This window comes from Lepidothrix coronata, unplaced genomic scaffold (genome assembly GCF_001604755.1).
Source record: "Lepidothrix coronata isolate B3197 unplaced genomic scaffold, Lepidothrix_coronata-1.0 Scaffold288, whole genome shotgun sequence".
Taxonomy (NCBI): Eukaryota; Metazoa; Chordata; class Aves; order Passeriformes; family Pipridae; genus Lepidothrix; species Lepidothrix coronata.
In genome coordinates, this window is record NW_016690468.1 from 358,693 (window position 1) to 386,640 (window position 27,948).

At 42.4% G+C, this 27,948-nt stretch overlaps 1 protein-coding gene across 11 annotated transcripts in view; it reads right to left on the reverse strand.

Moving 5' to 3' along the window:
• Positions 1-604: 604 nt before the first annotated feature.
• LOC108508252 (roquin-1) overlaps positions 605-27,948 on the reverse strand; it is a 55,782-nt gene continuing 28,438 nt past the window's right edge. For 2 of the 11 annotated variants that reach the window (XM_017836894.1, XM_017836895.1), the window contains exons 3-20: positions 26,929-27,049; positions 25,561-25,800; positions 24,386-24,561; positions 23,360-23,560; positions 22,115-22,247; positions 19,888-20,006; positions 17,865-17,977; positions 14,924-15,205; positions 14,374-14,591; positions 12,652-13,028; positions 11,496-11,627; positions 10,740-10,910; positions 7,894-8,104; positions 6,423-6,513; positions 6,130-6,265; positions 4,057-4,227; positions 3,380-3,495; positions 605-2,381 (exon numbers count right to left, since the gene is read on the reverse strand). In XM_017836894.1, coding sequence (XP_017692383.1) covers positions 2,228-2,381; positions 3,380-3,495; positions 4,057-4,227; positions 6,130-6,265; positions 6,423-6,513; positions 7,894-8,104; positions 10,740-10,910; positions 11,496-11,627; positions 12,652-13,028; positions 14,374-14,591; positions 14,924-15,205; positions 17,865-17,977; positions 19,888-20,006; positions 22,115-22,247; positions 23,360-23,560; positions 24,386-24,561; positions 25,561-25,800; positions 26,929-27,049 — 3,162 coding nt within the window. In that variant the 3' untranslated portion in view covers positions 605-2,227. The remainder of the gene's footprint in view (positions 2,382-3,379; positions 3,496-4,056; positions 4,228-6,129; positions 6,266-6,422; positions 6,514-7,893; positions 8,105-10,739; positions 10,911-11,495; positions 11,628-12,651; positions 13,029-14,373; positions 14,592-14,923; positions 15,206-17,864; positions 17,978-19,887; positions 20,007-22,114; positions 22,248-23,359; positions 23,561-24,385; positions 24,562-25,560; positions 25,801-26,928; positions 27,050-27,948) is intronic. The other 9 variants (XM_017836897.1, XM_017836903.1, XM_017836902.1 and 6 more) reach the window with 9 other exon arrangements.

The window sequence follows — 27,948 nt, forward strand, 5'->3', positions numbered from 1 at the left end:
TTCCTAGTGTTGCAAATGAATCTGTTGGAGTCAAACCTATTGTAACCATCTTTGAAAATTAATTTTACATCCACAATTACTGCAGTCAAAAAAAAGAACATTCTGGGCTTGTCCTCCTAGTTTAGAATATTGCACTAATTATCTCGACTAAGGTGAGCTTCCTGTGTTAATAAAGACACAGCAGGACGGTATAAACTAATTAAAACCAAGGAGAAGGCTGACTTGAGGGTGGTGCTCTGCACTAAATGATGGGAGGAGAGGGCAGGCGGCCTGTGCCAGGTGACTTGGGAGCAGGCAGCCAGGGAAACACCTTCATCATCCTCCTGGCCAGAGCAGAGAAGGGAGGAACAGACTCATAACTGCATCCCCCCAGCCCTGCTGGGCTCCAGGGGAGCGGCTGGAATGCTTGGCCTCAAGCAGCAGGTACGGATGGGTGGGGACAAGCTGGAGGTGAAGCTGCTCTAGTGCAAAGATGGTTCTTTGCCCAAAGTTAGGAGGGGGTAGAAAACAAAGCAAGCCTCAAACTACTCTTGGCAATGAAGAGGCCAAAGTTCAACTAAGAGTGAAATAAACCCATGTGAAGACATATGGAGAGTGGGGGGGGTGTGAGCTGAAAAATGCCTTTATTTTCATTCAGTGCTTCTACCTCCCAGACATTTGATCACAACAGCTGCGCTCATGCGAAAAAATTCTTAAAACATACCCAATATATATACAGATATAACTATGTATATATGTATATATATATATTTATATATAAATTTTTATTTAAATAAAAAAGAAAGCTCGAATCCCAAGCCAATATGTGTATCAAATCCTTGACCAGCCAGGTCTGTAGGGCATAATCAAATTCAATGTGAAATAGTATATAAACGCGGTGCCTTAACTGGGCAAATTAAATAATTGCTACTCAAAAGAGTCTTCTGTTTGGACTCTCCTACTGGTAGGCAATAGTGGGACTGTATCCCCTCCCACCCCCCCTTTTGTTTTATTTAACAGTATGATGAATGCAAAGCTTAGCCCAAGGTTGCTACGACCTCAGCAGGAGTTAAGGTTAAGGAAAAACAACTAAAACCCAAGAAAATTCAATAACTCTTGCTTTACCCAACCAAAGCAATGCAGTAATTTATTACATAACCAGTGCTTTCCCATTTAGTAGTCTAACCCAGAAAAAAAAAAAGAGAACACAGGCCAAGAAGGTGCAGAGGGAGCAGCACTTTAAAATCGTTCTCCAGGGTTCTTTGTATCCAGGGTCTCACCCTAGTGTATGTCAAAGGAGTCAAAAAACGTGCAGCAAGAATAAAATCTTTCATTTCTTTACTTTTTAAAAAAGATTGATGGCTTCTCCAACTTATACTTACAAAGCATCTACTTGGAGAAGCATTGGATCTATCAAGCAAATTTGCTTCCCAGTACTTCTGGCAGGATTTGTGCTGCACCTCCAGCGGCCATTTTGATGCAATATTTTCCTTAGGAAAGGAGAATCCAGGAAGGATTCACTGCAGCACTGACAGACAAGCTGCAGGCTGACTCTCAGGTGCCAATTTCTAACATACAGACCTTAAACAATGCCACCTTTAAAAAACCAAACCACAACACCTGCTGAATTGCAAGGATTCTGTCACTTGTAGTTTAAATTCAACAATTTAAGTAAGAAGCTGGGGTTCAGCTCCTGGCCACAATGGGAAGAATGAAGTTTGCTGCACATCTTTTGACACTGCAATTTCACAGCTACTCTCCAACCCTCATTCCTTGTTTACTCTTAAACCACACAAGGAAGCGGCCAGATTGTTTTAGTCATTGAGAAATTAAGGTGATAAGGAATTATGCACTGGGTATGTAATAATACCAAAATAAAAGAAAAAATCTACTTCATTAAGATCATACAATTAATCAAACAGAGTATATATATAATATCTTTTTTTTTAAGCCCTGGGATTCAAGGCGTCCAAAGTTATTAAAATAAAGTTCATTCACAGAACAAAAACAAATTTAATTTGAATTGCTTGCAGATACTGCTAATTTTCATTTTTTTAATTAAAAAATGCGTTAATGTGAACTATGTGCAGGATTTGTTTCTAGTAGTTGTGTTTGTGCACATTGCCTCTGGACCTGCTGCTCTGCTACTGCTGCTGCTCCTGGCTTTCTCCAATTACCCCTGGAAAAAAAACGTGATGGAAGGTGCTGCCACCCTGGCAGGAGGAGCTCGGGGTGTGCTGGCCTGGCTTCATGGAGCAGATGTGGGTGTGACTCCGGCTCGCTGGGAGTCGTGGCTGTCCCCTCCTCCCTCAGGCTCCTCTGACAAGCTCAGAGACGCTGCCTTGTTTGACAGGAGGCCAATGTTCTCTTGTGTCAAAGCCGATCCATTTGGAACATCACTGCTGGGGGAAGGTTGAGCAGAAAGGGGAAGTGGGTGAAAAGAAGTAATTACTGAGATTTTTCATTTATTTCAAGTAAAATTACTTCAATGAACATATTCCAGAATATTTAACTCACCTGGATAGTTTATCTTATGTTTGGGGTTTTTTTAAATGTAAAAACCATAAGTGGTTGTTCTGATTTCATTACTTTCAGAGTTCCATATGAAAAAACTAGTTCCTGCTCTGGAGGCTTCAATCTAATGGTGCAGTGCAGAACTCAAGAATGGGTTATAAGAAGAAAGTGCAAACTTCATCAGCAACTGAGGGACACATTTTCTGAATAAATATCCAGATTCCAAACTGCTCACATCAAGTTATGTAAACGTAATGACATCTGAGCTTCTCTGTTCAATATTAGTTTGAATATACACAGATGCTTGTGGCCATCTCAAAATACTTGCTGTGGACATTTCCAGCATTCCGAGCCAACATCTTATTCCAACTGTCTATTAAATGTGAACTGAAATCAATCCCAGCATCTCCACACAAAAAGATAACTGCCTACAAATTAAACAGAACTTAGTTTCAAAGTCACGTACCTTCCTGGACAAATCCACATGACAAACCTTAGCAGGGTGGAATAACTTTCCTTTCACATTTGGGACAGCTATTTTCTTTGAAACTAATATAGCAGGTAGAGATTTCTTTTATGGTTGTTGTTTATCTCCTGCTCCTCCCTATTAATCATCCAATACTGTCGAGATGGACTCCTGGTCTGACAGACTTTGCAAGTCTTCTGTTATATTAATTTACCTAAGTCTCATTCCACTCACCTACTCATCAACTAAAGCAGTCCTTAATTCATGCTTGCACTATAAAAACTTGATTTGTATCCTCTTTTCCTAGTAGATGCTTCCCCATCAGAGCTGATGTGAGGCAGGGGGAATTATTCACACAGGAGAGTGACCCTGGATGAAATTATTCTCCTGTTACAAAGACAGGTTGAAGGCCCATATTACCTGAATGTCAGTGCGAGGTCCTCAGCTGGAACCTTGCTTTGTGGCTCTAATTGTCCATTTTCTGTCTGTTTAGCGGTGCCCAGTTTGTTTTTCATATCCAGTGAAGACTGGCTCTCCTTTAAAGAAAAGACAGATGAAAAATTCTTTAACGGTGCGTTAGAAGAATTGGAGACTTCATCCCTTAGGGCTGATGATGAAGGCCTGTCAGTTGGAGTCACGCAGTGTAACCCACAAAAGCCATGAGACAAAAACAGACTAAGATTTGCTCATCCTCTCGGGACACAGTATTTCCCAAAAGGAAGGGATGATCCTTGTAACAACAAGCGAAGGCCACAGACTGTAACAGCACACAGACTTCTGAACACTAGCCTGTACTTGCAGATGATGTTTCCTATGTTAAGGTAGATTATGGGACTCATGGCACACTGACCTTGGAGACTGTTTAGTTTCCAACAAATTTCAGCGCCACACTTATTTCAAATGGCAACAAAATAACAGCATTTTCAAGTGGCTAGAATTAAAATTCTTCATGAAGAAGACTGGAGAAACTTCTGAGGAGGTTTTGAAGAATAAAGAGGTGAAGAGGGAGATGGATGACTCCAGCTGTGGGCATCCAGCCTTTCTGCCAGGGTTACAGGGCTCTTCACCTCTCTGACTCCCACCCCCCCAGCACTCACCATGCTCAGCTCACGGGTTCTCTTCCCAATTTCCCTTTCCACCTGGTGTAGCTCCAAGCTCAGCTGTTCACTTGAGATCATCCCAGGCCACTTGGGAGGCGGGGGTGGGGGCTGTGGTTGGCCTGCCAGGGTAGTCGCCTCCCTCTGCAACAGCAGCCTGTTACTAACAGCCTAAATGCATAAAGCCAAGCACACACACAACTGAGCACAGACACCGGGCATGGGGGAGCTCTAAGGCCATAACGCCACAGTATTGCTCATTTGCAAAACCAACTTCTCTCTCCACACCTCACAATGTCCCAGCTGAAACCACTTCCAAGGCAAGTTTCAACAGGTCTATTCACAAAGACCTTTAAACAAGCAGGGTTAAATACCTTTTACTGCCATAAATTTGCATGTGCTTTCCTCACATACCACTCCCTTCTCAAAACTAAGATTAAGACCCTGAACAAAACCACTACTCTTTTGTGAGCTATTGCTGGACAACATGTAACAGCAGGTAAGCCAATCTAGTGCTTTATTTTACAGCAGAATTTATCAAGTTCTATAGGAGAGCCAGAATTATGACCACATCATATAAAACATCCTGAGACATGTAGATGTCCATATGCAGCTCTCTACTGTCCCATATTAGCAGACAGAGGAACAGAGAGAAGCAAGTGGCTGCAGCCATTCACAGATCGCAAGTTACTCAAAGCAGTAGCCATGTCAGCCACTCCAAAAATCTGCTAATAACTTGGGAACCAGTTCTGCAATTGTGTGCTCTGCATTTAAACACAACATCTAGTAGTGCACACAACCCAACGTGTGGCTGGTCTTCAAGTAGAAATGCTCATTCATTTGGGAAGAAAGCAGAATGATCTAGTTCTTCGTGCTCTGAGTGAATTAAGTGATTGTTGCAACCTTGTAGAGGTAAATCAATGAAGCCTCCTGGATTTCTAATACCTACTTGTAGCTTTGAACGCAAGAGATAAACTGAGAGCTGTTGTTACTCAAAATAACTGAGTAGTTCTGCCAACTTCAAATTAATAGTAAAATCAAGGCTCAACACTCAACTCTGTAGGATTTAACACTGAGACAATCCCAACAATGATGAGCAGGAGAGGAAGGCCACTCATGGGTTTTGCAACTTTCCAATACTCTTCTATTATGGCAAAGGCAAACATGGAAGATTTAAAATATTTTCTTCTCTCGTTTCCAAACAAGAGCACAAGAACACAAGTTATGTTTCCAGTAACTAAGTACTGCATATTACTGCAACTGCTCCTGTGATTTAATTGTGAGCTCTGACACCTAATCTGCAGTAACCCTTCTCTAACACGTGTCCTTAGGTAACCATTGCTTCAGTAGAAGCTGCTATCCACTACTTACAGCAATTCCTTCAGTGAAAACATTAACATGAATAGTTGCTGAAGTACCTAGAACAGTTTTCTGATAAATATTTACTGATTTTTCCTAGGAGGAAAACAGTAACTTAAACTTTGCTAAAACAATTCTTTCATTATGCCCTGACACTTCTCCTTCTGTGTCTCACAAAACAGAAAGACTTCAGCTCATTAATTCTTTTAAAAATGAAAGTGAGGAGACATAGACTTTTAAGCTTTAATTTTTCAACTAAATGTATTTCATATTTACTTTCTTGACTCTTGTGGCTTGTGCTATTTAGGAAGAAACAGGTACAAACACAAAGCCAAACATGAAACAGAGGAAGGTCATGGCCTTCTGTACAAAAAAATCAGACATTTCCCATGGCAGTAAAGCCAGGAGGAATAGGCATCTACACCATGACTTTGCTTCAGAGTAGAGAGATGAACAGAGAGGGAGTGAGAGAATGACAGTAAACACGACTGAGCAGAGTGCACAGTCAAGCATGGTGTTGATTTGGACATGAAGGTTCTGCTGCCAAGCAGAGGCTGACACCTGTACCATAGTCCTGATGCCTGGCATCACGGAATTAAGTGTTTTTACTGAGTATCGTGACAGTCAGAGAAAGATCAGCCTGTGAAAAGCAGCTTTACCAGCTTCATCTCTCTCCACAGCACCCCTCACCGTTGTTCAAGGGCTGGTACCAACCTCCAGTCCCCGCAGTTGCGTCTGCTGGCTGATCTGATGGTCCACCTGCTGCAGCTCCATGCGCAGCTGCTGCTCTCGCTCAGCTGAGGGCAACTGCTTCCCGTGACCAGCCACATCCGACATGGACAGCCTCTCCCTTTGGGATCAGAAAAGAAAAAAATAAGGAAATTTCTAGAAAAGAAAAAAAAGGAGGAGATTTCTAAAAAAAGAAAAAAAAAAGCTTTACTCAGCTGGTGCAGAAAAAAATAAAGAAAATTTAGAAAAAGGTAAAGAAAAAAGTAGAGCGATCCTACCTGTCATTGAAACGTCCCTGAGAAGGTATATTTTGATGAGGAGAATATGGAGAGCCTCCCCAGCCACCGTGAGTTCCATAAGGACTGTAGTCTGCCAGTGAACAGAAAGAAAACCAGGTTGCATTACTGCAAAACTATCCTTCCAGTAGTTCAGCCAACATAGAAGTGGACAGACAGAACAACAAGAAAGGCCAATCCTCTAAGAGTGAGAAGTCTAACATTTCTTCTGATTAAATGAACACAGAAATACTCCACGGGACTGGTCTCATGCGCCCAAAACACTGTGACAGCCCTCCAGAGTATGAAACTGAAGGACTTCAGGGAGGTGGGGACACAAAACCAAACTTACAGCCACTATGAGAGCAGTTATTTTTACTATTTCAGTTCCTAAAAGACTCAAGAGTTGACTGATAATTCTGACGTACCTACTGAAATACAGTTTGAAGATTAAGTTTTCAGGGAAGTCAGAGTTCTACCTGTAATAAAGTCTAGAAAGTTACTACCTGAAAAATCTAGAAGGAAGTTTGAGAGAATATTTCTTAAGGTTATTTAGTGCACCTCAAGAAAGAGACCATCTTTGAGAGTCTGACAGACAGCAACACTATACATACTATTAGAAAATAGGTGTGTTAAAAATGAACTATTCTTACTTTTTTTCTTTGCCTAACAGTACACAAGGCAATGGCTGCATTAAGCTTCCAGGAGCTGCTACTCATAAAGCAGGAGAGCAGCAGTACAGTACTTCATCATGATGGTTTTCCATCATGTATTTAGGAAAGCCCTAAGCTTCTGGATTCTACCGCAACAGATTTAAAATAAGCCTCACCTCAGATGGACCAGCAGAACAAAGTAACTTTGTCCAAACAGCAACAACAAATCACTAAGACATACACTGCATGTGCACAAACCTGTCACAGAATCACTGAATAACCTTAGTTGGAAGGGATACCCCCAAGGATCCAACTCCTGGCCCTGCACAGACACTCCAACAATCCCCTCCATCCCTGAGAGCATTGTCCAAATGCTCCTGGAGCTCTGGCAGCCTTGGTGCTGTGCCCACTGCCCTGGGGAGGCTGGTCAGTACCTGACCACCCTCTAGGGGAAGAACCTCTTCCTCAAACCCAACCTGAGCCCCCTCCTGACACAGCTCCAGCCTTTCCTGTCACTGGTCACCACAGAGAAGAATCAGTGCCTGCCCTTTGGCTTCCCCCTGTGATTAACCTGTTGACTGCAATGAGGTCTCCGTCAGCCTTTTCTTCTCCAGGCTGAACGGACCAAGTGACCTCAGAAAGCAGTGGTAGCCTTTTTCTTCAGGCTTCTCAGTGTAACCCTCCCTGGAGTTATTTTTAGTGGCATGACACACACCTCAGCTATACTTCTAAGGCAAGAGACAAGTTTAGAGGGCTTGCCTTCAACTGTTGCACTACGGAAAACAGCAACAGCCAGCAAAATGCAAGAGCACAGGCCGTACCTGAAATGATGGACTTGGTGGCAGCTCCCTGAACCGCCATGGCCTGCATGGGCCCGGAGTTCTGGTACATGGCTTTGGAAGTGCGGGAGATGGCCCCAAAGCGCGACACAGTCGGTCGGTCTCCAAAGGGAATGAGATCGTCGTCACCAGCCTCGGCCGCCCGGCGCTGCAGGTCCAGCCGCTGCTCACGCATGGCTTTGCTGTCCACGTTCTGCACGAGACATGGAAAAGGCACTCCAGGACCCATTCGGGGATTAACAGAACCACATGCTGGCAGCAGGAAAGTAACTCTTGTATTCTCTAGTCACTTGAGCTTTCAGCCAGTCTTCCTGCCCTTTAGTTTCTAACTCCGCTGTTAGAGGGATGTCTTTTTAAGGGTCTGACTTAACATGACCATTTACTACACCCCTGGGAAGTGGTTGCATAATGAATTGTGAATAAATCCAGCAGCAGAGAGCAGCAGCAAATGAAAACGAAGATAGAGAAAGTTTAATGGGAACAGATGGGGGGAAAAGACCTCCTCCTTAAATAAAGTCAAAGATGACATCAGTGGGCCTCTCTGAGGAATATATGTTCCTTCTAGAGTTCAAAAGAAATTTCTCTGAAGCCCACTGTTAAGAACTGTATCACTAACAGCCTGCAAATGACTCAAAATGGGAATTTTTCAGTACAGCACTTACTTGGACGTGTCTAATACATCTTTTCAGGCACATTTTTCATTAAGGACCAATACTGCTTGGAACATCCTGGTTTCTAACTCATCATGGCTGGGCTTTGCAAACGAAGATTTGGGAAGGGCTCTACCCACATTTGCTACAAGCGCACTGGTGGCTAAAAAGGCCAATGCGAGAGAGACAAGTCTGGTTGCAAAAGGCACAGCAGAAAGACTCCTTAGGTGGTAGGTTTCTAACTAAGCTTCATGTTTAAACACCATAAGGGGTCAGCATATGAAGAGATAAAATGCTCGCTCTCTCTCTCTCTCTCTCTCCTGAGGCAGGTGAAAACAGCAGTAAAAACTCAGTTGGAAGTTAAGAGAGTCAAGAAATGTAACACCTGGAAACTAGAAGAGGCATGAGGCAGCAGTACTTTACAATGTATTTTTTTCCCCAGAATTCCAATCTTGATGCTATAGGATGCTAGCACCAATTTTAATTTATTTCTATTTACTGAGTAAAGTTGCAATGCCATCGGCATAATATTCATCATTATGCACTCTCAGATGAGGCTATTCCCATCCATGAAAAAAGCAATCTCTTGTGAACAATAAAAAAGGCAGAATTAATTCACTGAAGAATTAATTCAGTAAAGGTTTCCTGAGCATTTTTTCCTGTGAGGAGACAAAAACTGAAGAGCAGTGGAGATCCTATTTGCCTATTTGAAAATTAGCTCTGGGGCAGAAGGCTTTGTTTAGACGTGAAAAAGGAGGCTGCTTCTTCAGAACCCTACTACTTTTCTTAATTGAGCTACAGTTTGTTTGCACAGTTGTCTAGCAGCAGGGATGAAAGCCAAGAGCTGTTTGTTGATTCCTGAATAGTGCCACTTGGACGCAATAATCCGATTCCAAGTAATCTCAGTCCTTCCCCAGGTCAAATGTGACAGTGTTGTAACTCCAGGCAACCACTCTGTGCAGGACTGGGAGCAAGAGTACAGGTAAAAAGGCCAAAGCTGCAGACGAAATGCCTTTTTCTGTGAAAAAGCCTCCTTTTTGCTCCCATTTCACACAGCATCGTCGAGATTTTACAGGAAAGCAATTCACTGGACAGAAATCAGATACATTAATTCCAACAGGGCAGAGGGGAAAAGGGGAGCTTATTTGAGAAGCTGGGCCAAAAAATCCTATTATTTGGTTAAGAGTTTGCAACAGGTGAGCACCTGTCCACAGAATAAATTCTGGATAGAAATCTTTCCCCCCTCCCTTATCAGCCAAAGAAAAGTCACTGTGACAGTGACAATATATAAATGATGATAAATCACTTTTGCAGATGAGAGGTGATGGAGAACAGATGCACCTCTGTAAAACAGTCCCTCAGGCTAAATGGTTCTTTCTCTGGAAGACTTGAATGTCTTCATAGTTGCATGGGCTTCCAAGCCTATTTCTTGTGTTGAGTGCTGCTTGAATGTTAGGAATGAACCAAATAGTGGTGGTATTTCACACTCCTATTTCTTTTCTTCTCCATTCATGACTCGCAACAATGACACCCTAGCAGCCCCTTTCTTTTGCATCACTGACCCAGCAAAAATAGAGCATCACAAAACAAGATCACAGCCTGACACCCACGGTTCAGTGAAGGGCTGAATAAGCACAACACAGAGCTAGAAACTGCCCTCAAGAAAAAACAGCCTAGTACTATGTTATAATTGTGCTTCTCTCAACAGCTTCATGAAAGTTTTGGGTACTCTCATGGCCATCAATCAGAGAGTCCCGCAAGTAAAAACTAAAAACATCTTACCAGTAACTAACAGAACAAAGTTAAATTCCAGCATCTCCCTCTGACAGAAAGAAGTACAAGAAGCTACAGATGGCCATGCTTAATTAACAAGCTGCTAGGACAGAGTAATTTTGGGATTTCAGTTAAGTGTAAAGAATCATGGCAAAATATCCTTGTTATTCATGCCTTCAGAGCAGAGTGGTTATCCTGCATCTAGATGCAGAATTTGGTAACAGCCACACCAGGGTAGGACTGCTGATAACTTTGAAAACAAAGGACTCTGCACACCTGCAAATGCTTTCTGTGACTGCAATGCACTTTTGAGCTCTAATACAAGCCCTAGAAAAGCAAATGAAAGTCCTTCCCAACCCACAGAAGTATCCACTTTTCTTCTGTTTTCCCCTAATCCCCATGTACCGCCATGTCCACACTCCTCGCTGCCACGACATCTTTGGGTTTTGCATCTTTGGTTCCAATGTAGGAGCCGATGGTGTCACAGGACCAGGGGGAGTATTGGCTGTAGTCATTTCCTTTGTATTTCCCAGCTACCTTCAGGTCTTCATCCAAGTACTGTACAAAAACAAAAACCTGGTTCTGTAAGTGAAGGGAAGAAGCAGCTTCACAGCCACCCCCCCCTTACTTCAACAGCAGTAAACTTGAGAAACACCACCAGGATTATTTTTTTATCAGATACATCACCATTTGGAATTGGGCCATGGCAGGCATGAAGTGCATGAAATTCTGATCACCTGGCCACGCTCCCGGTGGTGACTGTTCACTTGGCCAGTATGAAAGTGGTATTTTGACCTTGGTTAAAAAACATAAGTCTCTATCAAACTGTTACTTAATTCTAAGAATGTCAGGAGCAAATGAAGTAAAGTCCTGTAACTGTGAAGACTACTTCAATTAATAATAGCTCAAAACTTATTTTCTTGGTTGCACCAAGAGCAGATAGCTTAGAATCAGTGGTAGATCAGAGAATCGACAGCCAGTTGAGATACTGGAGACTGCACTGCAAGGGCTTCCCACCTGGAGCACAAAATCCACAATCCACTCACACACTTGTGATGTACTGTTTTGATTTTCTTGTTACCTTCACCTGTCAGCACACAAAAACTCCAAAGTGTTTTCTAAACATGCCAGCACATTACGTTTTTGTCAAAATATGCTTACCTCCTCTGAGTGAAAAGGATGAGGCAAGGTTGGCGACGGTGCAAAAGGAGGTGGAGAAATCACCTTCCTCTCCTCCAGCTGGGCCATGATCTCTTTCCTTCGTCGGTGAAGTTCATCCAGGCTGGGATGAGGCTGAAATGAAGACAGAAATATGTTATGGAGCTCCTGAAGCATTACTGCACAAAACTAGTAATTTCCTAAGTGTTGTTTATCCAAACAAAACAAGGCAGCCTTATCCTACAAGAAAGGGAAATATAGAGGACAGACAGAATCATTAAAATAACAAATAATGATCACTTTGTTAAAGTCTTCCTGCTACCTGTCATGTTTGATAGAGGACATAAATGTTCCTACACTGGTCAGTGTTAGTTCAAGACGCCTCAAAGACAAGGAATGCATCCCATCCTGGCAAAGTTTCCACTGGAACATGTTCCAGCATGTCAAGTCCCCATTTCAGTCATGTGGGGGAAAGGGGGAGAACTCTACAGATCATAACCTCGTCATTAGTTATTCATTTTGCATTAAACATCCCACAAACATGTCAAACTCAAAACTGGTAAGTCTATAAGCTATGTTAAAAATGCTTCCTGGACTCAGCAACAGGATTCAGGGCCTTTAATCTGAATTACAGATGATGTAAATCCAACTAATTCTGCAGGACTTGACTCCAGCTGCTGCCTTCCCAGAACATGTTTGCTAACTGAAGGGTCTTCTTCGGAGAACTGTGCAATCTTAGAGAAAATCTGGCAGAGTGGAATTTTCAATTCCTTTATCATGAAATGTATGTTTAATATTTCTTATTTAAGCACAGAGCTGGGTAGTACAAGAATGCAGAAATGACCATTTCCACAAACTGCATTTAATCTGCAGAGGAGTGCAGATTAAACTCCAGCCAAATCTTTGCTGGAGAAACCAGGGCTGTATGAGACAATTACAATGCTTTTTACCAATGCTTTTCTACTCTTAGCACTAAATAGCAACCTGCTGCTCTTCTACATATTAACATCATTACAACTGCAGAGTTGACCAGTAACTAAATTGCCTTCCAGGTTTCAAGTGGAAACCTCTATTTCCTCACAAAGCCCTCACCGCAATAACATTTAACTTGGAGCAGCAGGAGAGAAAGGACGAACAAGTACAAAATGGCAGCACAAACCCTATGGCACGAAGGCCTGATCTGGCCGAGGTGCGGAGCCACCGGGCAATATGCCTCTGCTTGCTGGTATCTGTCTCTGGCCTCGGGCACGTAGGGGGTGACGGCGGCAGGTGGGATGTCGATGGGCACGGGGCTGCCCCGCACCACGTCCTCGCGCTGGTAGGGTGGCACCGGGGGGTACACACGGCGGCTGTCATAGTGCGGGGGGTACAGGGGCTGTGCCAGTGGCGGGTACTGCTGCGGCTGCGGGTACTGTGGGCTCACCACGCGCTCCGGCAGGTACGGCGCGTACGGCTCCAGGTATGGGGTGCCCGCCTCGGCGGCCGAGGGAGGCGGCCGGACAAAGCGGGACATGGACTGCGTGGGGTAGTACACTCCTGAGGGGAGGAGACAAACGGGACAAACAGGAGAAAGGCATTAGCACCGTTGGCCACAAATCGCCCCAAGTACTCCGGTCTGCAAGAATCATGAAGAGAATGGTAAAAAATGGTCAAAAAAAAAAATGGTCTAACTGGTATTTCTATTCAAGAATTAACCACAGAAACCCTGAAGCAGCAGAAGTCAATCCAATTATTTAAAGTTCAATTATCTAAATAAGATACCAGAAAGGCATCAATGTTACAGTAGCTGGAGAAGGGGTGGTGAGACTGAGCCCACCACAGGTGCCAGTGGTCCTGCCAGCACACCACATAGAAATAATTCACCAGACTGCTGTGAATGCTTTCAGCTAAACAAAACCTAAAAAGTAAACTGAAGATTAGTCTGTACATCTTCATTCATGCAACTAAAATTCAATTTGTCCCAATATATCAGAGCCACTACTTGTGTAAAGGAACTCAGATTATTAGAATTTAAAGTTATCTAAAGATTTCGTCTACCTCTTGAACAGTAGAAAAAATTTCGGAATTGTGAATAACCAAAGACTTCTAAGATCACACCTCCTGGTTACCTGAACATTTTAATATTCTATCTGGGATCTCTGGATAATTTAAAAATAAGCATAAATATGTGCATAACATTAAATTTTGTAGACAACTCAGATGTTCAGTGGCACATAATGATGAAGCGCTGTTTGTTTTTCTTCAGAATGCTCTGCAACTTTCTCAAAAATGGGTTCGCTCTCCCCTTTCCTTTCTTCTTCCAATTTTTTTTGGTCTTCCATTCCTTACTTTCCTTTCGTATTAACTTCACTTTAGCTCATTTCTCTCTGCGTTCTTACACTGCCCAAGAATCATTCCCTGTCTTTATATATAGCCATATCTTTTATTTTTAATCCCCCTCAATATTACCTTTCTCCACTTGGTCTCTTTATACTTAGGAGTTTTTCCTCTTAGTTCCTTTTTTAATCTGCTTTCTTTTTTGTGAAGACCCTTCTCTAATTTCATTTGTCTCTACCCATCACATGCACTTTATTTCCATTTTCCCTGATTCAGACTGAATTAAGGTTTACCATACTGGATCCTTGATCTAGCCCAGTTGGGAAGAACTGAATACAGAAGGATTTGCTACGCTGAATGGATACAAGTATCTGTTTTAATTTGCGTTGAAGTCCTCAGTCAAGACATAAAATCCTGCCAATTTCCCTTTTATGATGCCATCACCACATTAGTGTCTTTACTTCGTGTCATAGGCAAGAAAACTTCAATTTAAGAGCTTAAAAAACAGAGTGGGAAGAAAGATTAAAATCAGCATGACGATGAAAGAGCTTGGTGCCAACCTTACCTTGTTGGTAGGGCGCTGGCTCAAATGGTGGGGCAGCTCCTCTAGGGTCTTGGTAAAACATATCTGCTTGTTGAGCATTGTACAACTGAGACCCTCGTGGTACCATCTGCAACTGCTTGGTGACAGACACTGAGGGCAGATCTGCTGGGGCCCGGGAGGGCACAGGATGAGGGTTCACTGGTAAGGCAGAAATAGAGCTCTTGGGGACAGATTCCAGCCTGAAAAGCAGAAAGATGGCTCTGTTTATTAAGGCCTAGTACAGCACACTGCATTCTCACACACTGTTCTTCATCTACACCCCACCTTCTGAAGGCTTATATCACCTTCTCCAATTAAAGTGTAAGTAAACAGTTTAAAGTTTAAAATTTTAGCTATAGTTTTCTACTCTACTCTTTAATCACTAAAAAAAAAACCCCAAAACAACAACAAAACCCAAACCACAAAAACAACCACAACCCTGATTTCACTTATTTTCTAGAGAATGGGTTTCCTTAGTTTCTACTCCACAGGTACACACAACATTTGGAACAAGAGGTAGGAAGACCCGTACAAGTCAGGAGGGGATCCAGGGGCACTGCTACTCAGATGGTCCATCTTCCCGGGCTTCAGAGCGGTTTCATAACCCGAGTCAGTCCCTCGAGAGATGAGCTGTGTCACCGTGCTGCCTGTTGACACAATTCCATTTGGCAGGGCAGAGGTTTTCCTATTGGGCAAGTCCACTCCCCCCTCCTCTGAGAGGATAGCTCCTGAAGGCAGGCCCACCTCGTTCAGCTGGCCCAGGGAGGCACTCAGGGGTCTTCTGGGAACCAGACGTTTGTTCATTTTACGGAATCTTCAGAAAGAGAAACCGCACATCAGAAATTGAAACAGAAAAAAGTAAAAGGAGCTGCACTTTCAGGAGTTTTCAAACACAGACTCTGTTGAAAGCTTCAAGTTTTAATTCAAGTTTCCAAGGGGCTTGGGAGAATATCTTTTAGAATACAACTTGCCTGATAGTTGAGCTCTTTAACAGCAGTTTCAATCAGAACAAGGATGGATTTTGAATGAGAAGTACATCAAGAATTCACAGCTAAACTTCACACAGCAAGTTTAAAATCTTACTGTCAACATACACATTTCAACTGTACAGAAGAAAACCAAACATCACATAAAATACAGTAACAGAAGCTTCAGAGTAAGAATCACAGAATGTTCAAATCTCTTTTATTCAGAGAAGAAACTAACAACAGAAAATTAAAGTGACAAAAGATGAAGATATCCTTTTCCACCATGTGTCCAATGATAAGCCAAGTGTTTACTGCCACGTGGTATCTTTTAAAGCACAGTTTAAGATTTATGTTACTATATCAACATACAGTTTACACCATTTGTGTGTATCACTTGATAAAGTAATTGAAGAGATAAAACCACTGCAATTCCAAAAATTTAACTGCTTCTGAGTAAAGTCTGAAAAACATAGGCATTTTAACTAAACCAGCAGGCTGGCAGTACCAGAGAGCAAATTCCAGAGTTGAAGGTCCTCCACCAAACCCCTGCCATCAGCTCAGATCCCAGAACCAAGTGCGAGGGTGGATTTGCAGACCTGGGTGTTCTCATCAAACAAGAGACCATTTCCTCACCAGGACTGAAGCCAACACTTTATTGTCATATCTAACAGTCAGAGTGAGATGGGAACCCAGGCTAGGAAGGTACATACATTACTGTAGAAAAAGAGGACACTCATTACTCAATCTTTAGATAATCTTTGTATTTGCCCACACACGCAACATTAAGGGCAATGCAACAGAGGCAAAAAGGGGGTTTATTGCCAGGCTTGTTTTGGTTTTGTTTCGATGTGACAATATAGAGAGCCAGACAAAGTGTAATCTTGCTATACACATTTGGGCTGTTCACCTGTAAGAGTTCATTGAGTGTCTTCCAGCCACCTTCCTAACTCTCCCAATTTCTGGGTGGATTAATCTTTACCCACATACTCAAACTATGAATTTGAGCTACAGTGTGTTGACAGTGGGCATCATTCAGAAGGCATTAAAGGGAGTACAGAGACCAGGCTGTCACCTGAGCAGGGACAGACTATAGCCTTCTAAACAATTAATCTAAAAGTTCAATACTTGCCTATGCACACTGGGTCTTTGTCCTTTGTACCAAGAGGGTAATAAGCTGCTGTTTAAGCAAGTCTAAATCATAATTTGCTATCTAAGGCATTACCACACGCTTCCTCATAACCTTCCTCCAAACTTAAATCTATATGTAGAGATACAGGAACCACACAGCAACAACAAGGCTTATTATTCACACTAAGCATTTTTAAAAGGAGGAGCACTGACACATTAACTACTTAAAGGATTTAAGCAAAGATAAAAGCACAAGAAAGAGTTAGAACTCCAAGTTCCACGACCACCTACAGAAACTACTGGAACCTGAAAGAGAGCAAACATTCACTTTAGCCCATGACAGACAACATCAATACCAAGGCATACAAGTCAGTCTGTGGCTACAATAGGCCTCTCCCACCTGCCAACTGTTTAGTCCTTGATACACACAACCAGCTCTGTGGTGTAACACTGACCCACCACCCAGCACAGGTTAACAGAACCACCCCAGTCAGCACTACCAACCTCCATTTTAATAACACAGTGGCAAAAGGCAAAACACCCCAACTGTTTCTGCAGCACACAAAGTCCTATTCTTTGTTCACTTGAATAACAGTCTTTGTCATTCTAACAGCACAGGCTCTGCTCTTTTTCCCTTCATGTTTTGCCTATGCACTGCGTGCTGGCTACAGAGCCAGTGAACTGCCATATCAATGCTTCAAGGTTAGATTAAAAAAATGAAACACTGCATACTAATTACTTAAAATAAATTAAAACAACCTGCAGAACAACAGCACCTTGCCCTTGGATAACTCAGGGCCCCCTTTGAATCTGTAACGGATGTAGATTATTTGCTGCAGACTTCATATCACCATTATTTTTTAACTCTACATCAACAGATTTAACCAACTGAAGGTTATAGCACGAAACTTTCTGACAGATTGCACAAATAACTGCTGCAGGAAAAAAATCTTGGAAAGTTCATTTTTAGCTCTCTGGAGAGCCAGTAACACATTCCCTACATATGGAAAACTGCCAGCAACCCACCTGAATACGAAGGGAAGATGAGAAGTACCCCCAAATAATGACCACTGTGGATGCAGGTTTAGTCACACTTTAAAAATAAGGAAAACAGCCAACCCTCAAAACCCTCAAATAACACTTGTGTAACATCAAACTTCTGGAGCTACATTACTGCTGAACAAAGCCAAATATCCTGTTTGGAAGTACAAACAGCCCCAAAACCTAAGACAGACTGTCACAGGTTTTTCACATTATTTCTTCTACTGTATCAGCCAGGTTGCACCTCCTCTCCTCATTTCTAGATAGGATAAATAACTCTTACAGGTAAGATGAAGCAAAGATTGGACTGGTTTCTACTAGCAGAGGTACACTTACTTTTCCAGCTCCTCCTGGGAGTGTGCAAAGGTGCAGCTGGCCCCCCGGGGACATCCTCCTCTCTGCTTCATGTCTCGGCACATGTATGTCTTGTACTTGCTGTGCTGAGGGGGCTGACAAGGGTAAAGAAACCAGGTGAGACATCTCAACTTCAATGTGCACTTAACCAAGAGCTAAGGGTATCCTCTTAGCCAAGGCCTGTTGATAATTCCTTCAATTTACATGTTTCAGGAGCACCTGATGGGAAATAAATGACTGGAGCAGATGTTTGGTTCTTCCAGGGAACCAAGAGACTCAAGAGTAGATGTTTTGACAACTAAGTCACTATCAGGTTTCTACAACATTTTAATTCAAATTCTTTACTGGAGGCTCTAACTGGAACACAGCTACACATTTCAGGACACAGTTAAGCGGACAAAACTGATCTAGGATGAAAAAATTACCATGATAATCAGAAATTACCAAATATTTATCAAGTTATGTGGTAGATTGAAAATAAATACAATTTAGTTGCTTCTTCTTTGCTTTCTGTTGGCTCAAAATGGCACTTGAGTATCCTTTGATCTGCATGAGTTAAATTTCACCACCTTTCCTTTTACCCCCTTTTGCACTAAAAATATCTTCACTATCTATAATTGTTTCCATCAATAGTTGAGGGTGCAATCTTACTCCTACACAGAGCAGCAGGGGATGGGCTGTCTTCTGCATTTTTCTTAGTTAAGTTCCCCAAGAAACAACAACTTACTGCAATCTTACTGTCTGCATGGTCACCCATCTGCCAGTCCCTCTAAATAAAGGCTGACAGAAGGCCAAGAGGGGGTCTCAAAGTCCTTTAAATTCCTACAGTTTCTGCAGCAGAATTAAATCAGAGACAGAAATACCCTACTCAAGAGCTCCCATGGAGGGAAAGGTCTGTAGAAGTCAACTTTTGCTTTCTGAGAAGCTCAGCCAAAAGGTGTAAATCCCTAAGAAGTCATTTGCAAACTGATTTTTAATTTTTTTATCATCTACTGTGGTGAAAAAAAGATGCAGGCAGGGTGTACCTGAGCTGCAGAGCCTTGTGCTGGCCATGCTGCCAGGCAGCACAGCTCTGCCCACTGCCCAGCAGACGTCCCTTTCCCACTGGGAAGGCTCCAGGTTCCCTTCCAAGTGGCACAGCCTATACCAGGTCTAGGCCACGGGCTCACAAGAACAAAAGTCCTCAGTGTTTTTCCCACCCTGACTCCCACTTGTGCATTCCTACTGCTTTTCCTTTTGCTGGTGACAGTGCTCATTAGCCATCCCACTGAATGTAGAATGGTGAAATAGCAGAAATAATTCACTTTATTTTTGCCTTTTTTTTGGCAGAGTAATGTTTCTACTGGTTGAGCTCCCTGGAGCAGCTCTCCAAGAGGAGGAGTGGGACTGAGACAGGTAGCTCTGCCTTTCAGCAGCAGCGAGCATTGACAGCAACTGAGCTACCCAACAAGTGAGACCAAAGGAATGTGTGATTAGATAACAGTGAGATAAGCTTAAGCATAATATTTGCCAACATAATTTCATTTCTGAAACAAAAACATTTGGTTCAGGAACTTGGATTGCACCTTTACATAGAGTATTCTTAAATCTTCAAACTTGACAGACCATTAAGCACAGGTGTAAGAATAACTTCATTAACACAGAGCCAGTTGGCTGAAATATGGCACAGAAGGTAAACCCAAGAAAATCCTACAGATAATAGTTGCACCCTGGCATCCCTTCCCCACCCTCCAGTCAGGAGGGTTGTTATTTATTTCCCTCAGCCTGCAGCTGAATCAGACTCTTTTCTTTTCATCCCAGTGAGCTGTGAAAATTATTTCAACAGGTTTTGGGGAGCAGTTTGTTTTGAGGTTTTTTCCTTGTTTCTTTTTTGATAAGTATGACCCAGCAGTGATATTTCAATTAGCTCCTCATCAAGCCAAATCTCTCCAGACGACATTAGTAAACATTGGATACAGCAAATCAAATTCAAAGGTCAGGATTTCCTACGTGATTTAGCTTTTACCTGTTGTTGATCTGTTCCTTTTTTGCTGTGATTCTGGATATAATCAACCAAGCCATGAACCACAGTTCTCACAGCAACTAGTCCATTTTCCAGTTGTTCCCATGTTGGAGGTGGAGCATCTGATGCATGGACAGCAAACAGAGAATAGAAAAAGAAAAATCAGAGGGATTTTCTAAAGCCAGGTAAAAAAAGAAAACAAAAAAACCAACAAACCATCAGGATCACAAAACTTCACTAGACAAGTAGAAGTGTTTATCAGTACATAAAAAGTATTCAGCAACTTAATTCCAGGGTATTTACCTCTTGTAGAATAAAGGGACCTACAGACTCAAGACTGAACTGCACAAAACACCAAATGAGCCAGTAAGACTTCTTAGCATGCCAAATTATTTCCTTTTATAAGAACTTTCATCTCACAAGAGCTCCAGAGTAAATGCACTGTACAAACTTCACATAACGAAAAACATCAGGCTGAAAATCCCTCTTTGCATTCAGACTCCTGCAGGTAAAATCATTCCATACAAATACCTGATCACTGGCCTGATCCCACAGGCACAGTCACGGAGCAGCAACAGGAATCGATGCCTCTCACTTGGAAAAAACATCACAAGGCAAATCTGTCTCAGACCACCATCTAACACACAGCACTGTGAATAAACTGTACAGTCTCAATTCTATAGGAGCACTTGAGGGTTTTTTCAGCTAATTTACTTCTCTAATTTTTTGAATCTGTGCCAACAGCTGACCCTCCCACCCCATACCTGCACACTGCTGCAAAGCACAGGACCTCAAAGTCCCCTTCAAGATCTTTAGCACAATTAATTACATTAGATTCCACTCACAAGGCCTAAATTCTTCCAGAGGTACTTCCAACGTGCCCACAGAATAGCAGGAAAGCAACTCAACAGCACAGAAAAGAACCATCAAGACCAGACTTGCCTGCTGAAACCAAGTGAGGCTCTCAGTGATGCTACTTCCCTTAGCAGTTTTTGGCTAACAAATCTGCAGCGCACACACAGTTTTGTCCCTCACTTGTTTCAGCATGAAAGATTTGGGAAGAAAGCACTACATTTCCTTTAGCTGTGAAGTACATCTGGTCCTCATTTGAAAGGGAAGTTTATTTGTTTAAAATACAGAAACTAAGAACTACAACTTCTCATCTCCTGAAGTGATACTTTAGGCCTTCACACTATTTTGACTCATAATGATTTTACACGCTTACAGGTATGAAATAAAACTTCAGCCACAGCACTCTGTTCTGTCCCTTCTCTTCTCCCTCAACCGGTCCACCCTCACAGCACCGCTGATTTTTAATCAACAATATTCATCTTTCTCTCCTCTGTCAACAGCTTATATTCTTTTCAGCTATCTTCACCTTCCCAGACTGTCTTTCCCACCTTTGCAGAATTATACATTAACAAGAAAAACACTAAATTCCTGAAGGTAACAAATCTTTCTTGTCTAGACTAATTTTTGTCCAGCTTCTGTCTACTCAGTCTATCAAAATTCTACTGTGGAATCCAAAATTCTTTATACAGAAGATGTCTTATGATTTTAAGCTGCCTCTAAGAGAATTCTGAGTGCAATGTCTGCAGGGTGGAGATCTCAGATCAAAAACTAATACAAAGAACTTCCTGAGTAAAGAAAAAGACATACAATTTTCAATAAGTTAATGGAAGTCCTTAATCTGATGAGTTGAATACTTCCCCAAGTTGGTTAACAAATTATTTGCTGCAGTAGAGAAATGGAGAGAAAAAGGCATCTCAGTGACAGCTCAGGTTCTGCTTTAAACACAGTGGCTCTGTCAATCTTCCTGCTGTTTTGCAATGTGGTTAAAACAGCAGCATGTGGACTAAAACAGAGAAAAGAGGGAACCTCAGAGTGCTGCCACTCCCCACATTAGCACTGCCCAAGTACACCCTATGTCACCTCACAGGATTATGCGCTGAACACTCATGAGAGCTCATCCAGTGCCAGCAAACAAGGGAGCTCACCTCAGAGAGGCGGTGAAATGGTTCCTGCCATACTTTGGAAGCTATTTTAGCTTTGGAATAGTTCAGTTCCTCACACAGATTACTGCTGTTCAGGCTGGCTTTGAATACCACCCAAGAAACTTCAGTTGATGAGTCACAGGATGCTTCCTTATACTTGATGATCAGCTTTCAATCTTTCCACTGTGTTAAGCTCCTCCTGGCTAAACCCTAAGTTACAGGTTTTCCAGACTTACCTGGACTAGGATCAATATTTGCCAGGAGCTCTAGGTGAGGTCGCAGACGATTCAGGTTAGCTGGATCTCCAGTCCTCTGCAGAGCAATAGTTAATTCCTGAACACTCTGTGCAAATGAGGCTGGGGTCTGCAACTTAAAAAAATTATCATAATTAACTTTCTACAGGCAAAGCAATCCTCATGGATTTCTGAAGGCTGCTCCACAAGCTCACAAGAGCTGTCTCCCAAATCTGAAGGAAAACCTTTTTACGCACCAGCCCATTTCAGCAAGCCCTTTCTACCAAGAATGCACAATTCTCTGACATTGCAGGTTAAAATACAGCTCTAAACAGACAAAACAGATGCTAGTATTATTTCTAGCAGTAAAACCCATTTCTTCTGTGTTGTGCTGGCACCCAGATTAAAAATGGACAATATTAGAAACCATTCAATTTAGATTTCTGAAGAGTCTAATATCTTCAATGCCCCCCAGCAGGTTTGCACCTTGCTTTAAATTGAGTACAGCAGACAACAAAGAGCAAGATGGTTCAAGGAAAAAATAGCAACGTTCCATTTACTAACATCACACAACTCCATTATTAAAAACCCTTGAATTCTACCTAGGTCCTTCAGGAGATGTCTGGCAGAACATTTGAAAAAGTGGGCAAAGGCATAAATACACCGCAGACAGATCTTGAAGCTAATTCTCCTGCACAGCAGCCAATGCAGTTGTTTCACAGCTTTCCTAACCATTCAGCAAGATTCAGTTTTTCCCACTCAATTTAGGCACTTACAGTGTGAGTCCCCTAATTTAAAAGCCCATGTTGCTTCTAAACACAAAGAGATCTGGGCATTTCTAGAGGTCAAATATTTTATTTAAAAATATGCTTCTACCTCTGTGCCTTACTTCAGCTATAGGCTGGGGGACTGATTTGTTTCCTGCCCAGAAACACAGACCATTAACCTCTGTCACTACACTGCTAGTTGTCAGCTGTTCACAAAGGTCACATCCCAATTGTGTAGCTGAACTTTGTGGCTTCCCATCTGCAGAAAGAAGTAAAGTAGCAAGAGACAGCAGGATAGCAGAGGGAGCAAGACTCATCAGGTTATAAATAGATATTCTAATTATTTAGGGCATAACGGGCTTTGAAATAACAGGGCAAATGATTACAGGGCAGTACACATGGGCATAGTTTGTAAATACAAGCCCCGAAATCTACCACAGCTGCATCCAAGGAGGGCTGGGCTGCTTTGAGGTGGCTTTACCTTGTCGATAATGCTCTGCATGTGGGATTTGTGAGACTGGTCTCCATAGAGCAGCGAGGACCACTGGTCTGGGGCGATGCGTAAACCCGCCTCCATGGCTATCTGAACTATCTGGGAGTCGTGTTCCCTCCGCAGAGCTTCGTAGGTCCGAAATTCCTCCTTCAGCTGCATCAGGGAGGAATCCTCGTCTCGCTTTGTCACCTAGTGGGGAAAAACGAGTCAAAGGCAATTAAGCAAGATAAGCCAGAGATTATGTGAAGACCAAGACAAGTGACATCTTCAGTCAGCAACTAAGTCCTTCGTCCCAAACTAAACTCAAGTATGACAATATGCAGTGAACATCAGTTTTTGCTAAAATAATACACTCTATGAAGAGACGAGCCACCATAAAATGGATAAAAAACATCATTTACTCAGACTCTGACCTGGTGAAAGTGTCACACTTCCTAACTGACTTTACAGCGTTCACACCTTACTTCTCCAATCAAGGAGATCTGCATTTCAGAATTTTGTTTGAGGGTACAATTAGCACAACCAAAGCATTTTGCTACTCATTTAGCAAAAGTGAATTACATTTAGGTTGAACACCTAACTAAAGGATCATTAAATACTACAGAGTGCACTAGACATCTTAAGTTCTCTTCATACAACTCTCATGTCCAAGAGGCTCCTATTTCGTTTGTGACCACATCACCAGTGAATTAACAGAACTAGGGATCTTCCAGCATTAAGCCACTTCTAAGGAGATAAGAATGTTGGCTTACATCCAGGTTTTGTAACTGTGCATCTATTAGACTGGACAGAGTAAAATCCTAGCTTTAGAGCTCCAAGCTGCAGTTTCAGCCTATGCTGCCATCACAGCTGTACAAAGAACTCTCCAAACACACATGGGATTTAATGAGCAATACTTTCTATGACTACACATTTTTTTAGGCACATTTAATGTTACAGGAAAAGGAAACTCGAAAGTGCAAACAAACAGTTTTCATAGCATTATGAAATCTCCAGGCAGAATCTTCTTCATACCTTGAAGCATGAGGCCCTGTACAGGAGCTGGACAACATGCCCAATGCTAGTTTTGGAAGCCTGAGGGAATCGGGGCTCCAGCCTCTGCACCACAAAGAGAACCAAGACCTTTCGTGACAGAGCAGATCCATCTTCCAGAGCCAGCAGGACCAGCTTTAAAGCCTCCTCTTGCATTGCTGAGGGTGGGGGGAAACATGAAGAAAAGAGACAAAGGATGAGAGAAGTGCACAATTTCTTGGTTCCCTACAAGTGGGAGACCAGCTACAAACTCCCCCAACACACACACACAAACCCACATGAAATTATGAAATTATTATTTCATCTATTTTGGGTACCATCTGATAGGAAGACTTCTTTGTTCCTGTCTGTACACCTCTTCATTATTAATGTAAGAGTTTTCCAAGTGTATTATCTATGTCCCACACCTACTCCAGCAGAAAATGCTGACAGGCTGAGGAAGGGCAAGGTTCATTCCCATGCAGGTAAAACAGCAATGAGTGCTCACGCAAATAACTCAGGTGCTGCAGCACCTCTATTTTGCTTGGTAACAAGCCTCTCTCTTGCCTGGAGTGGTACCAAAGTGAGCATCTCAAAGTCAGCCCTTCTTAATCTGTTTCAGTGGGGGAAAAGTTTTATTTTTAGCGTATTTTTAGTTTAAGAAGTTGGCTGCATATTTCAAGACTCAAAAAGTGAAGCCTATATTTTCCATAATGAGACTTTTTTTTTAAGCAAAATTGATTTTTTCTGGTATTCTAAGCAAAGGAATGTAATTTCTAAGTACATAACTTTTTAAAAATGCGTACACATAACTGTAATAAATCTATCCCCCCAACTGGTATGTATGTTTATTACCCCGAAGAAGGCAAAGAAGCCAAGTCCAGCCTCTTCTAGTAAACTTATTTTTTCTAGGAGGGTCTTACTTCTTCAAGGAATAGCAAGAGAAACTACTTCTCATTTATCTTATGACAAGATAAGGACACACGTTATTCTGAATTTCACAGAAGACTTGCAAAAGCACTAAAAATGCAAGGAAGTCCATGACAGCAGCCCAACAGCCCAACCTACTATTAAGAAATTAAGTTGCTGCCTAATAATACCACTTGGGCAATTTGATTTACCGATGGCTCAGTTCTAAACGGCTTCCAGCACAGCAGTGGCACTGCCATGTCACCTACCTGGCCCCAGGAACTGGCAGCCTCTGGCCCTCACTGCAGCCCAGAGGTTGGAAGAGAGCTGCTGAGGGTTCTGGTGCTGGAGAATGAGCTCTGTGACTGTTCTCTCGCCCAGTGACCGCGCCGCTCGCATGGCTCTGATCCGCCCTTCCTCCTCCACCAGCTGGCAGTGGACTAATGTCACAAGTTTCCTCTGCATGGGACGACTCAGCACGCTCTGAGTAGTACTGTTGAGACCCACACCTTCAAAACAAAATGAAACAGAGCAATAAACCATCTCATATTTCCTCTTTTTGTGCCAGCCTTCAGTGACTGTACTGTACAGTGCAAACCTGATGTCCACTTTGTCAAACAGAGCACTGCACAAGGCATATCGGATGTTCATTTTTGCCACCTTGTCTTATTTGGCATTAAAAGCAGTCTCCTGGGAGTCAGCTTCCCCACAGGTTTAAGTCTTGTGATTGGCTGATTTGGCTCTCTAAGAAGGTGGAGCCTCTAATGAATCCTCTCATCGTGAGGGTAGTTTGTCCCACACTCTCAGTTCATCCCTTATTCATGAACTTCAGGGATCACTGGGATGTTGGTTTGTTTTCACAAGACATTTAGTTTCCTGCCTACATCTGATATCTCCACTGCTTTGGCCCAGCCAAACTGAGCTTACACATGAGTCCTGAACCGCCTGGGGTGCAAAAACTCTGATTCACAAAGTGCTGGGAGCCACTTAATCCGGGATAAAGGAACGAGTGACTCACTAGGCAAATGGCTGCCATGCTGAGTTTGTTGCACAGCCAGGGCTTGTTCACCGGGCCACTACTACCCAGAGTCATGCTGCTGTCACACTGTTCTGGGCAGAAAGGACTGAGACAACTCCCTGTAAAAATTCATTTCTGAAAACCTGATGCCCAGGATGCTCAACTCCACTCCTTGGGCTGACAGATTGTCCGAGTCCAGCACATGTGGTGCAGATAAAATCCATACTATTGACCACAGTGCAGGTTTGCTAAACTAGAATTACTCAGACTGATACAGCTCCTGTGTAAGATCTTGTTATCACAAAGCAGAACTGAAAAAAGTCTATTTTTACTTAGTCTGCAGAGGCCAAAGCAATTTACAGAGTTTGTCTCAGCTCACTATATCATGGCCAAATAGCTCAGCCTTTTCTCAGAATTACTTTTGACACCTTCCACAATTCCACACCCACACCCCCACCATGAAAACATAATCTTAATGTTTAGGAAATCTTCTTCAATTTGTTTCTAAACTAGGTTTATATTCATTTTTTCAAACAGACTAACTAATCATTTGGATAGTTTATTTTGCATCTTATTTGTTTCCCACTCTCACTGTCCAAGGCAGCAATGCAGGAACTACCTCTGGCACTGCTGAGTGGTTTGAGGTACAATGCCAATTCTTCCACACATTTCTTGCCCTCCTCATAATGCTTGGTGTCTTCAGCTCCACTGCATAAAGTAATTGGCTGCTGCTCAGGAACCTGGAGGGGGATGACATGTACATTTACATGAATATGCATAAACAAGTGACAGTCATGCTTACAAACACTTGTTACTATGAAGCATTTCCTGTTTTATTTCCCTTCTGTGTTTTTCCTGTATTAATAACCATTTTTTCAGCTTGTTTACTGAACAAACAGCATAAGAAACCCCAGTGAAATGAAAACAAAAGGACAGAGAATTTATGTTTAGTAGATTTCCTTTATTTAGTGGCTGACAGGAACTAGAAGGAGGAGGCTTAACATGGCACTTCCTATAATTACAAAACTTTGGCTAAAATAACGCACATTGAAACATCCCCAAAGCTGGCTGGCCAAAAAAAAATCGGGGGGGGAAAAATAAAAAAAAATAAATCAGAAGAACCCTGGTCTGCAGGTAAGTACTGATTTGTATCTAGAGCTCACAGCTCTAAAATCATCCAGGGATAAATTACAGCTACTTAGATTAGCAGGAGAAAGATTTAGTAGCAAATACACTATGACGCCCTTGGAACATATTCTGACTAGATCAAATTAACAAGCAGCAAGACCAAGTTATCCTACACAGTGCATATGAACACACCCCTGACATTCGTGGTTTTGGTTGTTTGTTTTTTTTTCCCAGTGAAATGTCTTCATCCAGACATTCATCAGAAATCAGGACTTTTCAAAGGGATTTGGGCCACTCCTTCCCCAAGTTATGATTTTGTTTTTGCCTTCCTCCAGGTTAATTCTTAAAAGCTTTAAGCAAATTTCAGGCTGCAGAATAGCACTGCACTAACATTCTCAACATCACTATTCAGCAGTCAACCCAACATGACAGCACAGAGAACTGGAATTTCTCAGAAGACTAAACACAAGCACGTTTTGCATATGCTGTCAAAGCACAAAACAGATCTCAG